Source organism: Rhincodon typus, chromosome 12 (genome assembly GCF_021869965.1).
Source record: "Rhincodon typus isolate 14 chromosome 12, sRhiTyp1.1, whole genome shotgun sequence".
Classification (NCBI taxonomy): domain Eukaryota; kingdom Metazoa; phylum Chordata; class Chondrichthyes; order Orectolobiformes; family Rhincodontidae; genus Rhincodon; species Rhincodon typus.
In genome coordinates, this window is record NC_063343.1 from 34,120,983 (window position 1) to 34,136,407 (window position 15,425).

A 15,425-nucleotide genomic window follows, 5' to 3' on the forward strand; every position below is an offset into this window, starting at 1 on the left:
CTCTTCTATCCGCCTCCCACTCTCTCCCTATTTATTTCAAAACCCCCTTCCCCTCCCCCTTTTCTGATGAAGGGTCTAGGCCCGAAACGTCAGCCTCTCTGCTCCTATGATGCTGCTTGGCCTGCTGTGTTCATCCAGCCCTGCACCTTGTTGTCTCTGTTATTTAATCTTAACTTTTTAAATATGATATCTATTGTATTGTTTAATGCATGGGGAGGCATTTTAAAATAAATTATTATTTACCGGGAAAGGAATTTACACTCAATCAGAGGAGCATACTTTTTGTGCCCGAAATATGGCTGTGGTGTGGTTGCCTCTGGCTTTCAGGCTAGTAAACAGTAAGCCAAGGCAAACCTGCAACAGATGCTCACAATCTGCTTGCCTTCATATTTATTTGCTGTACCTACATGCTGACATTTTGTGATACATGTACAAGAACCCTCAGATCTCTCTGTATTGCAGCAGTCTGTAGCCTCTCTCCTTTAAATAATCTTCTGCTTTACTATTCTTGCTGCCGAAGTAAATAATTGTGCACATTGCTAGAATGCACACAACCCTTTCTTTGGAGTCTAACTGGCCTTAAAGGTAATGACTTGTATGATGCCAAATTCATAAATCGTATTGAAAGCTGAAATGTAATAACACTTACCTGTAATTCTAGTAGTTTGCTGGCTACCTGCATCTTGCGTATTTGTCTTCCCCCTTATCACTGGTGATTCTGAATAAGTTGTTTTAACAGTCTCTCCTGTGTTTGTTGTTCCTAGGGCATAACATTCATAGAATAGTTTTCTATTGTCAATTAATGAAATAGTCAATGGTAATGTACTCATAGCTTTTGAAGATAGGCACCATTAGACAATGAAGTATTTTTGCTTGTCAGCTTTGCACTGGGCAATTGTTAATGTTGGGAGGTGAGGCAATGAAAATGGTGGAGGTACCTGGGCGAGGAGGTGCACTGGGCAAGTGGGCAAGGACACATCCAAGGATACTGATGGGACATAAGGCACAGAGGGCTTATTTCCCTTGATGTTTTACAGGTAACTTTTCTGATCCAATACTCCACCAGAATGTAGGGTAGTTGTCCAATTTGCAATGAAGGCAGGGTCATGATTAGCCCTGTGTACACATACCATCATCCTTTTCTTTACAATCATTCCCCATTAGGTTTTCCCTTACATCCCTGGGGCATATTCTGGCCTTTCATAATTAAGCAAGAAAAGGGCACTTCATCAGAAGTAGCAAAAAAAACTGTCCATCCTAAAGCTTAACCTCTTTTTTCTCCTTCAGATGCTAATAGAGCTGGAATGCTTTTCAAACTTTTTTTCTTACCGAAATACTTAACAAAGTTGCTTCAATGTATTCATGGTGTAATCTTTACTGTTTACTGGAAATAAGAAGCATGTTTATTGTGACAGTCTTTTTACAGTAATAGATAATATTTTCATAAAAGATCTGCTCATGTTTAAGGGAGACCAGTTATAGGGATATGCTAGTGTACAAGTAGAAGCCTAAGGCAAGTAGGAAGGCATTTAGAGGAGGTGAGATTATAATTTTCCAAAACTCAGCAGACATTGCGCCATTACTAAACCCAAGAAGTGACTTCTTTGAAATAGAAGACAGATACAAGTTAGGAAAATATTTATAAGTTGGTTTTGCTCACAAATTTTTTTGTAAATTACTAGAGTTAATAAAATAGAATCATTAAAACCTTTTGAAAGAATAGAATTAACCAGGGGTCATCAGTATGATTTTCTAAATGATGGGCATGCTGAATCAATCTTATAGAATTGCTTGAAATAAGGATAGATTTGAAATTAAAATGATGATGTTTATACAAATATTCAAGGTGCATTTATGAAGCTTTTCCTACATGAAATTAAAGGGAGTATTGCATAAAGTGTGCAGATTGTTGAATAGCAAAAGGCAAATTAAGACTATGATAAGAGAAAATCTATTGTACTGGAGGTCTGGAAAGCTGTAGATGGTGGTGGCTCCTGTTATGTTTGGTGTATGTAAATAAATGGATACAATGTTGGATCTGAGGGAGCAATTTTGAAATTATCTAGTGCCACTCAATTAGGACGTGGTAAGAAAAAGTTGATTACTATCTTTTGGATACAAAATACTGCGGGAAGATATAGGTGAAGCTTGAGTGGATGAAGAAGTGGCAGATATGGTCAAATGTACAGAGAGCTTAGAAACAAGCATATGCATTAAGTGAAAAGTAAACCTTACATGATATGGTTATAAATGAATTAGAAGAGCATAATGACCATGACACGTAAGAATATACACAAACAGATACAACTCACAGTAAGTCTGTGATCCGATGTATTATTTACTCTTGTGTCAATCACCTTGAATTGTGCAGCCATGTTTTTATTTATTTCCTATTAATGAGTGTAAACTGGTTGTGATGAAGTTCTCTGAGCTACATTCGTCTCATGGCAGTGGCATACGCACTGAGGAAGTAATTGGTAACATGGCTAAAGAACTGCATTATAAGCATAAGGACAGGTAAGCAGGATGCAAAATTATTGGTCACACCAATAGTAATTACTAATAGTTTTATATGGTGCATGAGCCATGAAGGACATTTTTTCTGTGATTGGAAAACTGTTACCCACACTCAATCATTACGATATATTAGAGGTAACATCTTAAACAATTGCTTGTATTTAGTCAAGCATGGCCTTGAAGAAAGGATCCAGAGAAAATACATCTGGTGATAGCTTCAAACAGGGCAGCAACATCATTGAAATCAATGGATGGGATAAAACAAGTGTTACCTTATATGGCATGGTCATAGCAAGGAAAGGAAAGGGGTATAAAGAAACAACCTTGTGAACGAACCACCACTGCAGGTGGGTAGAGCAGATAGGTCACAAAGGACGACAGGCCAGGACAACTGTTGATGGGTTGACCACTTGAGATATACCCTAGTTTATGGGATTTCTCAGAAACCAGTGTCATTGTGAGTGAGTAGTATTACTTAGAAATTTATTAAAGGGTACCACATTATATGGAATGTTATTTGAGTTGTTGCGTGCCATTAGTATTTGGGACAGAAACTTTAGACCCAATGAGGAGATTTTACAGGAATAACATGAATCAGCAAAGGTGGCAGCACACATAAGATCATTCAAAGGAAATAGGAAACATCAGCTTTGATTCTAGTGGTGTATAACAGAAAAGCAGAGACATAATATTGAGCCTGTCTCAGGTTTTAATTAAATCACAGCTAGACTGTGTTGTATATAATTTTAGACAGTATTATTTGAAGTATCAAAAAGAGAGAAAATGTTGTCCTTTACGTTCACTCAGATGTTATCAGGAATGAGTATTTATATTGAGACGCTTCATCTTAGATTGCTTCTATTTGTACGTGATATAGTAATAAGAGGCCAAATATTTAAGAGTATTGCAAAAAGAATTGAGAGTGATGCAAAAAAAGTTTCACCTATTAGAATTTGGAACTCTTTGCCACAAAGCTTTCTAATCATACTTTGTTTATTAACACTAATTTTGTTTTACAATCTAAACTGGAAATAACCACAACACAAAATTATTGTAAATCAATAACTTAGGGGAATTAGGGATCAAGGCAATGCTGTTTTGTTAATGTCAACATATTTGACTGTCTAGTGCAAACATTGTTAAAAACAAAACATAAAAACAAATGAATTAGGAGCAGGAGTGACTCATTCAATCTCTCATGCCTGTTCCACCATTTAATAAATCCACAGCTGATCTAACTGTGGCCACAATTCCAACCCAACCCCAATAACCTTTGACTCCCTAAAACAAATACCTGTTGAGGCTGTTGGATTTGTCTCAGTAGTTGTCACAGAAGTTGTGGAGATATTTTTTGCATTACCTGAAAGAGGAATTGAAGGGAAATGTCATTAGAAATTTTTAATAGAATTTAATAAAAGCTGCCTGGGATTCAGCTAATAATTTATCACAAACCTAATGTTAATTTTATAATTTTAAATTCCCTGCATATACAGATAGATTTAACAGAGTTGTCAAAAATGTATTCAAATAAATTAATAGCATGCTTGACACAAAATAAATCTGAAGCATTTAGATAATAATGTGATAAAATAAATTCTGTATACTTCAAGTGATTGTGTTGAAAGCTTCATAAAACAGAAAGGGTCAGAAGAGTATGTTTAGAAATAGCATTGTTCTGCAAATAGTCCATGGCTGGCTCAGGCAATAGGAAATATACCTGTTTCCTCAGGCAGACAGGAAATTGTTGTATCATCAGCCAATGGTTTGAATCTTATTCAATGTTCAGTTTTGCTTTTTCAGAAAATGAATATAACTTCATCAAAGCTTTTGCATCTTTACAGAAGCTTTGATGAGCAAACATAAGTAGGCAATGTGCCGACAGGTTCTGGTTCTGGCCAATAATACCTTTGGCATGAACATTTTGTATTTGATATATAAAGGATGTTGGGTGATTCAAATATAAGGGCATAGAGACAAGGCCACAAGGAACAAAGTCCTGACCCTTTGACAATTAATTTTCAAGCATTTCTGTATTTGGTTTCTGTATTTCAATTTCTAACTTGTTTATTTGAAACAATGCAGCAACGTTAAAGGAATCAGAGCCATGTATTTAATAAGTGTGCATTACTTTACAGTATTGACCAAAATAATTGCTATATCTTTCCACTCATTACTTACTCTACACTACGCTCTTCATTATATTTGCATTGGCATGAAGACCCAATCCCAATAATTTCACACAAAGATGATTTAAGGAGTTAAGGGAGTTAAAAATTCACCTGTGCCACCCAAAGACAATGAAAAAATCCACTATTCCAAAATTGTAGGTGCATCTTTGACTTTATGTAATGATGTAAAGTGAGTGATAATGAATTATTGTCCCAATTTAATTCTAATCCAATTTTTATTTCCACTGAGTTCGGGAAAGATGTGAAATTTGCTATAACATAGATTACACTACCATGAAAATTCTCCCTATTTGTGAGCTGCTCACTGATTAACATGTCAAAATCAACACACCGAAATGCAGATCAGCAATAAGAGGTATGGAGCTTTTCAGCAAATCAAAAATGGGATGAACTTGCTTCAGTGGACCAGAGATAGATATTTGTGGCATTACAGATATCAGCACTTGTGCATATTTACGAGAATTCCTACATTCTTAAGTTAACACATAGATTGTTCTATTATCACATGGCAACTACCTTCTTGATAAATACTTACAGTGATGCATAACCAACAGACCAAAAAGCACATCTATGTTTTCATGTGGCTGAATCAATTTCTGGTCAAGAGTAACAGTCAAGAAGTTGGTATTGGTTGATTTGTAATGATAATGCCAACGAAAGTCATGTGGTCTAACTTGAAGCTCTCTTGTTCTTTGCCAGTGTTGGTTTTTTCTCAAGATTGACTTAAACTTAATTTTATTCCCTACTATGATGCATGCACTTTTATGATGCCCAATATTGTTTAACGCACAGAATCTAAATCAGCTATTTGATTACTTCGATAGAGCAGTCAAGAAGTTAATGGATAGGTGTGGTAGAGATTGTAAGAGGTTTCTTTAGCCACAATAAACCAGACATATAAACTGACCTAACTTTTAAAAATAACCTCATTTTTTCAGCCCTCAAAATCGAGTTTTGCATTTTTTTGGGCATATAGGCTAACAGCATGCTGAATGCATATTAGTGACCAGCCTCAATCTTTCATCATACAAATTACTTACTGCAATAACTATAATTTGGTGCAATGGGACAAACATGCAAAACAGGATGTGTTAAGAATGTGTGCATCAGTTTAGGATACACACACACATACGGCAGACTCTATGGTGCAAACAAATATGGTGATTCTACACCATTTGCGATTCATTTGTACGTTTGGCATAAAAATTGATCCCTGTTTTTGGAGGGAGGTTTCAAGGCTTCAATGTATGACTAGTATGTTTACATCAATGATACATTACAACTCAGTGGGCTATTGAAGAACATATAGAGCCTTTGAGAAATTCTGCACACAGAACTGAGTAGAGTCCCAAGGTGATGTTGAAGCTTTAAATGTTATTTTGTGTTGCTCTTGAGAAAAGAGGATGATTACAAATTATCCATATTGTGCAGACTGTTGGAGACATTAAAATTGATGCAAATCTATTCCTTAATGGAATGATAGCCCTTGAAGCAGATCACCCTGCTGGCTTGAATAACATTCGTCTAAGATGAGCAAAGAAATCAATGGCTCAAATATTTGATTGCTCAATGATGTCTGGAATTAATTCTATACACTGAAGTGAGAGCAATTTGGTGACTATATTTAAACAGGGAATTAAGTTAGAAACACAAAAAATCCTGTTTAGCATGAGTTGTAGAGAGGATTATCTGAGATGTATTACATAACATATTGAAGGAACTGCCATTTGGAATACTCATTGGATATTCTGGAAAATGTTACAGAAATATATAATTGGGTCCTATGCTGTTTGTAGGATAGTGATGAAACTTTACTCCTTGATTAAAAAAAAGTATATGCTGATTAGGAAAATGCCTGAGCCTTACAAATGCTGCTGTATGTTGGTTAGAATCCCCAACTTCACCCATACTATCACCCCACATCCATCCTTCTCCACTCCCTCCACTCACAATCAAAGAAGAAATAGTTACAACAGAGAGATAGCAAGCCAAACCAAATTAGCCTCACTATTCTAGGATTCACAAGACAATGAGATTAAAATATTCCATAACTCTAAATATTTCCCAATTGTTCCTAACCAGACTTTATAAGTAACAGATCTTGAACACCAAGTTTATAACTTAAACAAAAATTAACAATCTATTATTACTAGTGTAACTACAGCAGAGCAAAGATACAAGTAATCTAATTTATATCTTCAATCTAAACACAGGTTTCTTTAGTCATAACTCCCACTCACACAAAGAAGGACTGACAGGCAGACACAGTTAAAGGACAAATTAAAAAAGAAAATAAAAGAATTGTAGCTTGCCAGTTCAGTTGAACAGTTTCAAATGATGAATGCCAGGTCCTCATGAAATCTTTGTATAATGAGGTGTTCACAGGCACATAGAACAGGATAACTTGCTTGATTCCAAAGCCACCACTTAGTGCAAACAATTTTAGCACGCTTCTAGAAAAATTTGTTTTTACAGACCAGGATCCATTATTTAGATTGTTCAGAAATTTGATAACTGGAGAGAAAATTAGATTGAAAAACAGGACGGCAAGCATAGAAATATTTCTCAGCATAGAGTCATACAGTCAGACAGCCTGGAAACAGGCCTTTCAGCCCAACTTGTCCATGCTAACCAGGTTACCTAAACTGAACTAGTCCCATTTGCCAGTGTTTGGCCCATATCTTTCCTAAACCTTTCCTATCCATGTATTTGCCGAAATGTCTTTTAAGTGCTGTAACTGTACTCACCTCTACCACTTCCTCTGGTAACTTGTACCATATAAGCACCACCCTCTCTGTGAAAAAGTTGCCCCTCAGGTCCCTTTTAAATTTTTCCCCTCTCACCTTAAACTTAAGCCGTCTAGTTTTGAACTCCCTTGCCCAAAGGAAAAGATCTTAGCTATTCATCTTATCTATGCCTCTCATGATTTTATAAACCTCTATAAGGTCACCCCTCAGCTTCTTACGTTGCAGGGAAATAAGTCTCAGCCTATCCAACCTTTCCTTCTAACTTAAACTTTCTAATCTTGGTAACATCCTTGTAAATTCTTTTTGCACCCTTTCCAGTTTAATAACATCCTCCCTGTAGCAGGGCGACCGGAATTGTATATAGTGATCAATCTTGTACAACTGTAACATGACATCCCAAATCCTGTATCCAATGCTCTAACTGATGACACCAAGCTTGCCAAACACCTTCTTCACTAACTTGTCTACCTGTGATTCCACTTTCAAGGAACTATGTAGGTCTCTCTGTTCAGCAATACTCCCAGGACCCTATCATTAACTGTATATGTCCTGCCTTGGACATCTACAGAGAGATAAAGAATTAGCATTTTGAGTCCGATGTGACTCTTCTTTACATCTGTTTCTCTCTCCACAGATGCTGCCAGACTTGAGTTTCTCCAGTATTTTTTGCATTCAACTGACATTCCCAGCATCCTCAGTACTTTGTTTTTATTCTCAACACCAACTCTGCCAACTCCCTTCAGAATCTTATATGCTTTGATAAGCTTACCTTCATTTTTCTAAACTATAATCAATTGATCCTATATAGTTCAGCCATTCTTGATAAATGAATCCTTTCATCCCAGGGATCAGCCTTGTGAATCCTTTTGGACAACATCAAATGTCAATATGGTTTCTTAAATATGGTGACTAAAACCGTACACTTTGTATAGTTGTAATAAGACCTGTCTATTTTTAAACTGCAACCTGAAAGCAATAAAGGCCAAACTTCCAGTTACCTTCTTAATTATGTGCTGCACCTGCAATCTAACATCGCGTGTTTCATGCACAAGAACATACAAATCCCTCTGTACTGTGCTTTTTTGGAGTTTCTTTTAAATTAAATAATAGTTCTGCCTTTGATCTTTTTTATGAAAGTGCATAAACTCACACTCTTCTACATTAAGCACCAATTGTCAAATTTTTACCACTCACTTAACTGACATACATCCCTTTGTAGATTCCTTATGTCCACATTGCAACATGCTCTCCTATCTATTTTTGTATCATCAGCAAATTTGGACACATTACATTCTGCTTCTTCCTCTAAGTCACTACTGTAAATGGTAAATAATTGAGGTCCTAAGACTGATTCTTGTGGCACTCACTAGTTACAGCTTTCCATCCTGAAAAAGACCCATTAATCCTGATTCCCTGCCTAATATTTTTACTAATTGTACTGATTGTACTAATCATTTAGAAAATGTTCTGCTATTTCTAGACTTTTCCCAGTCTTGGATATTAGGCTAACTGGCCAGGACTTGCATGCTTGTGGCATGTCAGTTTACACTAAACAGCCAGGCATTTTATATACCTATAGAGGATGTTTATTTCTGACACAGAACCAGGCACCTTTTGCGACAAAGCCTGTTTTGTAGTGCACAGTGCCTTTTGGAGATAGGCACCTTCTGTATTTCAGCCTGTGTTAGAGGCAGGGAGCCTTAATGGTTTAGCTTGCTTTTTACCACAGAGGGAGTGGTTGGGTTGTGGGGAACATTGAAGAGTAAATCTTTCAGTCAGGAAGGGTGTGGAAATGTGTCTCACAATATTACCTCAGTATCAGAGCTGCAGCATGTGCCTATACCTGACTCAGCAAACAGTCTATGCACTTGAAGGAAATGGTGATTGTTAAAACCAAAGGAGATGAATGCTTCGAGGAGTGAGGATGAGCTCTGGCCAGTCAGGGGCTACTGACACAATCTGTTGAGGGACTGTTCAGGAGACCAGCCACAGTCAGTCAGATGATTGGAGTTAGATGAATCTAAGAATCTATACCTTTGCAATCTGGTAATTGGTCTTCAGTGTGTTATTGAAGGGTCGCCTGATCCCTCACATCCTAAACAATTGCATTGAGTGTTATCCTCTCAAATATCACTGCATAGAGGCTATCAAAGCAGATCATTATCAAGCTGTGATAAGAAACTTAAGGTATGTGACCTTTCCAATTGCACAGTTGTCAACCATGCTCCATTGGGAGTAGACTTATGCCAGTAAGACACCACGAAATGCATCCTACTTGCAAACCTACCTTTCACATCACAACAGACTTGCTGATTTGTCGACTTTTCTGTGCAAGGCTACGACAGCTGCTACAGGTGGTCTTCCAGTACTTGCTACAGATCATCAATGGGACAAATCCCATCTGTCAAATGGGAATATCAGGTTTAACTTTTAAGTTCCTTATTACAAATAAAACCTGTTGAGCTTACATGACAAGGAAGCAGTCAATGGTAATCATAGGTTATTTGCTAATGGAGCTGAAATGTCAAAAGCCCATCCTTATATTCAGGTGGTTTTGCACCTACTGAGAATTAACAAAAGTAGGATACAGTGGTGCTTCAGAAAGACCAGCAAAATTGGCACCATCCAAAGATAGAGGCAGCAGAACAGTATCCTTCAAGAATGCACATAGGAATGCTAAGAACTAGGGCTTCTTGGCTTCACTGCAGTTGTTGTTAAATGTTGGAAGTGCAATACTGCAGAACATTAAGGAGACACAGAGTCTCTGAGGAGGGCATTTATGAATTCTGCAGCTGGGTTACTTTGTGACTGACCCTGTTGACTTAGAAGACCTGGGTATTTATCCCTTGGTGTCCTTGGGTTTCTTTCAGAAGATTGTGTGGCTTGGCAGGAAGAGCTGTGGGAGTTGGGTGGTAACACAGTGTGGAGCTGGAGGAACACAGCAGGCCAGACAGCATCAGAGGAGCAGGAAAGCTGACGTTTTGGGTCAGGACCCTTGTCTGGGTATTGAATATATTCAAGGCTGAAATTTTCTGAATTTCTGAAGAAGGGTCCCGACCCGAAACATCAGCTTTCCTGCTCCTCTGATGCTGCCTGGCCTACTGTGTTCCTCTGGCTCCACACTGTGTTATCTCAGACTCCAGCATCGGCAGTTCTTACTGTCTCGGAGTGGGGTGGTGATGTGAGGTGAACTGAAAGTGACAATTTAGTTGGTTGGTGGACATATTCAATAACTCTGGTGGCTATAAGTATAGAATCATTTCTTTGTTCAAGCTGAGTTTTTACTTGGCTCATTGCAATCTAAGAAGTTGATTTTTATTCTGTGGGAGAAACCTCCACCTAGTGGCACATTAAGAGCTATTGCGATTCTAATGTATTTCCAAGTTACTTGCTAATGTAAATGCTGGATCATATCCCAATATGATTTGTCATAAGCTTATTCCTTGTCTCCTACCCCTTTATGAGGTGATCCCTCTGTGAGTGCCAAGGGGATGGTATAGTGTATTAGCGAAGCACTGAACCCCCTTGTCTATAATACAGCTAATGTAGAGCAGCATGGCAGGCAGCACATTACTTTGTGCTCTGTCACAAACATACCACTGGTATCCTAAGCATGTCTCATTGGTAAAGATTTATTCTCCCCAGTTCTCCAGTTCAAAAATCATCACAAGGCTGTGGTTTCCCACAAAGAATGCTAATAGTGGGTACTGCGAGGCTTAATGGTTTTTAGTGGCAGCAAAATATGAATAAAATCTAATCACTGAATATGCATGCAAACATATTAAAGGCTGTGCTATGCTGTTTTGTTCCATAGTTCATTGTATAATTTAGCACACTACCTTCTATCTTGTGCAGGACTAAGTATTAGTGCCTTGTAAATACAAATGTAGTCAATCATGAAGCAGATTCAATTGTTCCTTTTCAGATGAAATACAACAGCCAGTCTTTTTTTATTTGTTGAAACTTTTCTACACAAATGTTTTTAAATACAACACAGTTCTAATGCTTTGAATGTATAAAAATTAAAAAAAAATTAAAGTAAATGTATATTTATGTTGCTTAGGGCATGCAGTATCACAGGGCACGATTCATGGGCACCAACCCTTGACCATGGGCATTGGTACTTAGCCTTTACTCCCTCTCAGGCACTTTGTCAAGTTTTAATTGACCAAGTGGCTCAGGATACCTAGCGAGAAGTGACAACATATATTATTGTCAAATGCACTATTCAGCCATCTTTAGCTGCAATGCTGCAAAATATTTAATGATCTCGCACATTGCATTGGACAGGAAACTACATCATAACTCCACATTAACAGTGCATTACTTCATATGAGTAATATATATTTCATCAGAATAGTATGTAGTTAATTTTCATTTACATAGTCATGGAATATTTTAAATGTTTCAACAAAAAGCCATACATGACTGAAATAACTCCAGGGAGACAAGTATCCTGTCACCAAGTCACCCTTTGTTTGCATGTGCACAGTACATGGGCTCTGAGCAATCAGCTCAGTGCTCGACCCTAGAAAGAAGGGTCTCTCTGAATCTCCAGTTTCTATCTGTCAGCCAGGGCTCCCTGGTTGGCCCAGATTAACAACCCCAATCAAGGACCTCATAGTCAATTAGATCCACCTGGTCTTTGTTCCAAATTACAAGTGCATTTGTAACAGTTTCCTCTGAACTAGCTATTCCTTCCTTCATGTTTTCAATGATTAATCACTGATAAACTTTTCCACCTACTGTACCTATACTAGGGACTTGCACACCCTTTACATGTATTTTTATATGTTTTGTCATTATAGGAGAATACTCTGAAAATATAGTGCTAGAGGTCCAAAACAGAGAAGAAGTAAGTCTCCCACTTAAGTTTGGTATCGAACGACTCCAGTTCTTTTCTTTTTATCCTATTTATATTTTCCCTTACTGGGAAGGCTGGATATTAAATATATTCAAGGCTGAAATTTTCAGATATTTGCTGTACTGGAGTTATGGGAGGCAGGCAGGAAAGTGGAGCTAAGCCCACCACAGATCAGCCGTGCTCTTATTTCATGGCTGTGTAGGTTCAATGGGCCGAATGGCCTATTCATGCTCCTATTTCTTTTGGAACAAAACAATACACTGATGTCAGAGATTTCCCTTTTCTCAATATCAGTTTGAATCTGGATATAGATATCCAGTATTTAGATATCAACAAACACAGATTAATAGCTAATTATATTTATGTATATTCTCCTTAAAAAGCATCTTCTAAACCCACAACAACAAAACCATATCTCCGAAACCATCTAGAAGGGCAAGGACAGCAAATACTTGGGAAGACCACCACCTACAAGTTCCCATCCAGGCTGCTTACCATCCTGACTTAGAAATATATCACTGTTCCTTCGGCATCACTGAGTCAAAATGCTGGAACACCCTTCCTAATGGCATTATGAGTCAACCTACAGCAAATGGATTGCTGTGATTCAAGAAGACAGGTCACCACCAACTTCTCAAGTGCAAGCTGGCTAGGCAATAAATGCTGGCCCAGCCAGTGATGCGCACATCCCATTCGTCAATAAAAAACAAAAGCAAGTGAAGAAATAACTAGCCTTGATTTTTTTCACTATAACTCAAAATAACTCATTGGAAGATGCACGTGGAATTAAGATAGAAGCTGATATATTATAAAGGTTTTAAAAAGTACTTTTCAAATGTGCATTTTTTTAATAATAATGGTGAAATATGACATTACAATGGAAAATTTTTTCAGGACCAGTCACATGCTCAGCATTTATCAACTTGCAGGTATACCTCAAATAGAAAAGTTTAGGCTTTGTAAGGGTTTTACAGCAAGACTAATAAAGTAAACGTGGAAGTTCTTGCCAGCTCAATAATTTCTATTTGATTTTAGTCCAGAGCTGAGATAAGTGAAGGTGTGGTGATCCATGGTGAAATGATTAAGATCAGGGATGATAGAAGGCTAGAATTAGTCCAGATTAGATATTTCAGAGAATTGAGCTGTTGGAGGAGAGTACAGCAACAAAGGAGGGCCAAGCATATGGAAATTATTTAAAATGTCAAAATCAAAATGCTGCCTGATCAGGAGCCAATGTAGGTCAACAAGCATCGAGGTGATAAGTTGAACATAACCTTCTTGTCAGACTTCAAGAACAAATACAAAAAGCAAGGTGCATTTTACAGACTTCTGCCAAGTAATCAAGTCAGTATGGGAGAGGAAATGTGCAGTTGCAAGTCCCAAGCTTGTCCAGAACATTGTCTACATAAAAATGGCTTTCAAGATTTTTGAATTTAAATTTTTGTTGATGTGATCTATTTGAAAATACTGTGGAAGCCCTTGCACAGGTGCCTTCTGTCCTTTTGGGCTGGGAGTTCCATGTAAGCACTTAACAGTAAGAGCCTGCAGTGTGATTAGCTGAGAATAAGGCACTGAATTGCATGCAGACACAGTTGATGCTGCTGGCATTTCCCTTCATGAGACATGATCATTGGAAATAGTATTTAGCACATTTCCAGTCTGTCTGCTACAGATTGGCTGAGACGTCAAGGACATGAAGCCAATAAGCCCAGATCATCATTAGGCAGATGATGTATTAACAGAACACTCCAGCTCTTTAAACTCATGAGCATAAAAGATTTTGTGGTTCTACTTGTTGAAGGGAAGTGAGCTTTCCTGTTATCTGGCCATTGTTTCTTCAACCAAGATCATAAAAATACAACCATTGGTTATTCTTCTCACTTGCTATTTTTGGAAACTTCCCAAATGCCAACTGGCTGCTAGAACAAGTGGTGTTTGTGAAAAAGCAACTAAACTTGCAAATTAAGCAATTTAGGATGTCCTAAGGACATGATAAAACACATTGCAGATGATGAGACTTCTTTCCTCTCCCTTCAAAGGTCATTTATTCCCTTTATAGTTCCTACAATAAGGTGTCGCTTCATGGTTGAGCAGCTAACAGGAGCTCTCTTATCAATTTCCCAGCTTATACATCCGTAACTTCGATCGCCACAAATTCTCAAACAATTTCAAAATGACAGGTGCTTTGTAAAATTTGTCTCCTCAAGCACAGAGACAAGACAATCACTATTCATAACAACTGCATTTTGTGATTTGTAATAACATAAGGAACTGCATTGTTCAGTGTATGAAGATAGAGGAACAATAGCACATTATCACAGCTATATTAGTGGCAGAAAACATTATTTTTAAATCTCTGAGAGATAATACAAAAATATATGAACAAAAAACAGAAGATTACAATTACCTGAAGGAAACTTAAGAAAAAAATTCAACTTTCTGATGAACATTTTTGAAGAAACTTAACATTAATAATTTTCTCTGACCTTGGTTTGAGGGTAAAAAAATGTTGAACATATTATAAGCACTGGATTTGTGGGGGGAAATGGTAATGCTGGAGGGAAGGGTAAACATTTTCTTTTGTTTCTTGTCAATACTTTACCTAGCTGTAGTCTGTAGATCTTTGATAATATGTAGATTAGCACCAAAAACAGCACTGTCTCTAATTGAAGTAGGTTCTCATTAAACTAACTATTTTAACCAAAAGCAGGACCAAAATAAGCTGTACAGAAAGCACTCCTACCTTTTTGAACCTGAAACAAGAGGAAAATCAGGAAGGCAGAGACTTTTAAATTTGCCATTTTTCTGTTGCTTTTATGCAGAAAGCAGGACTGAAATGTATTTTCCCAATCTTGGTCTGGCTTGGAAGTGGAAAAGGTGTATAAGGGCATGGATCTGTACTGATTATTTATGGTGTTTCCTTTAAAAGAATAGGAGGAAGTAGCATGAGATCACATGGGAATGAACACCATAGACTGTTTGCTTTTCTAATGCTCTATTCTGATTCAGAGGGTGTGAGAATCCGCATTTAAAAATTCACAAATATTGGCACCAAATGTATTTTAGTCGAAGCCCAGCTCCTAAGACCTTTTCCTTTAATTATCAATT

At 37.4% G+C, this 15,425-nt stretch overlaps 1 protein-coding gene across 2 annotated transcripts in view; it reads right to left on the minus strand.

The window, feature by feature from the left end:
• The window catches only part of ecscr (endothelial cell surface expressed chemotaxis and apoptosis regulator), a 29,242-nt gene extending 14,047 nt beyond the window's left edge, over nt 1-15,195 (minus strand). For both annotated transcript variants that reach the window (XM_048603729.1, XM_020529879.2), the window contains exons 1-3: nt 15,061-15,195; nt 3,812-3,877; nt 650-760 (exon numbers count right to left, since the gene is read on the minus strand). In XM_048603729.1, the coding sequence (XP_048459686.1) occupies nt 650-760; nt 3,812-3,877; nt 15,061-15,118 (235 nt within the window). In that variant the 5' untranslated portion in view covers nt 15,119-15,195. The remainder of the gene's footprint in view (nt 1-649; nt 761-3,811; nt 3,878-15,060) is intronic.
• Between the last annotated feature and the right edge of the window lie 230 nt (nt 15,196-15,425).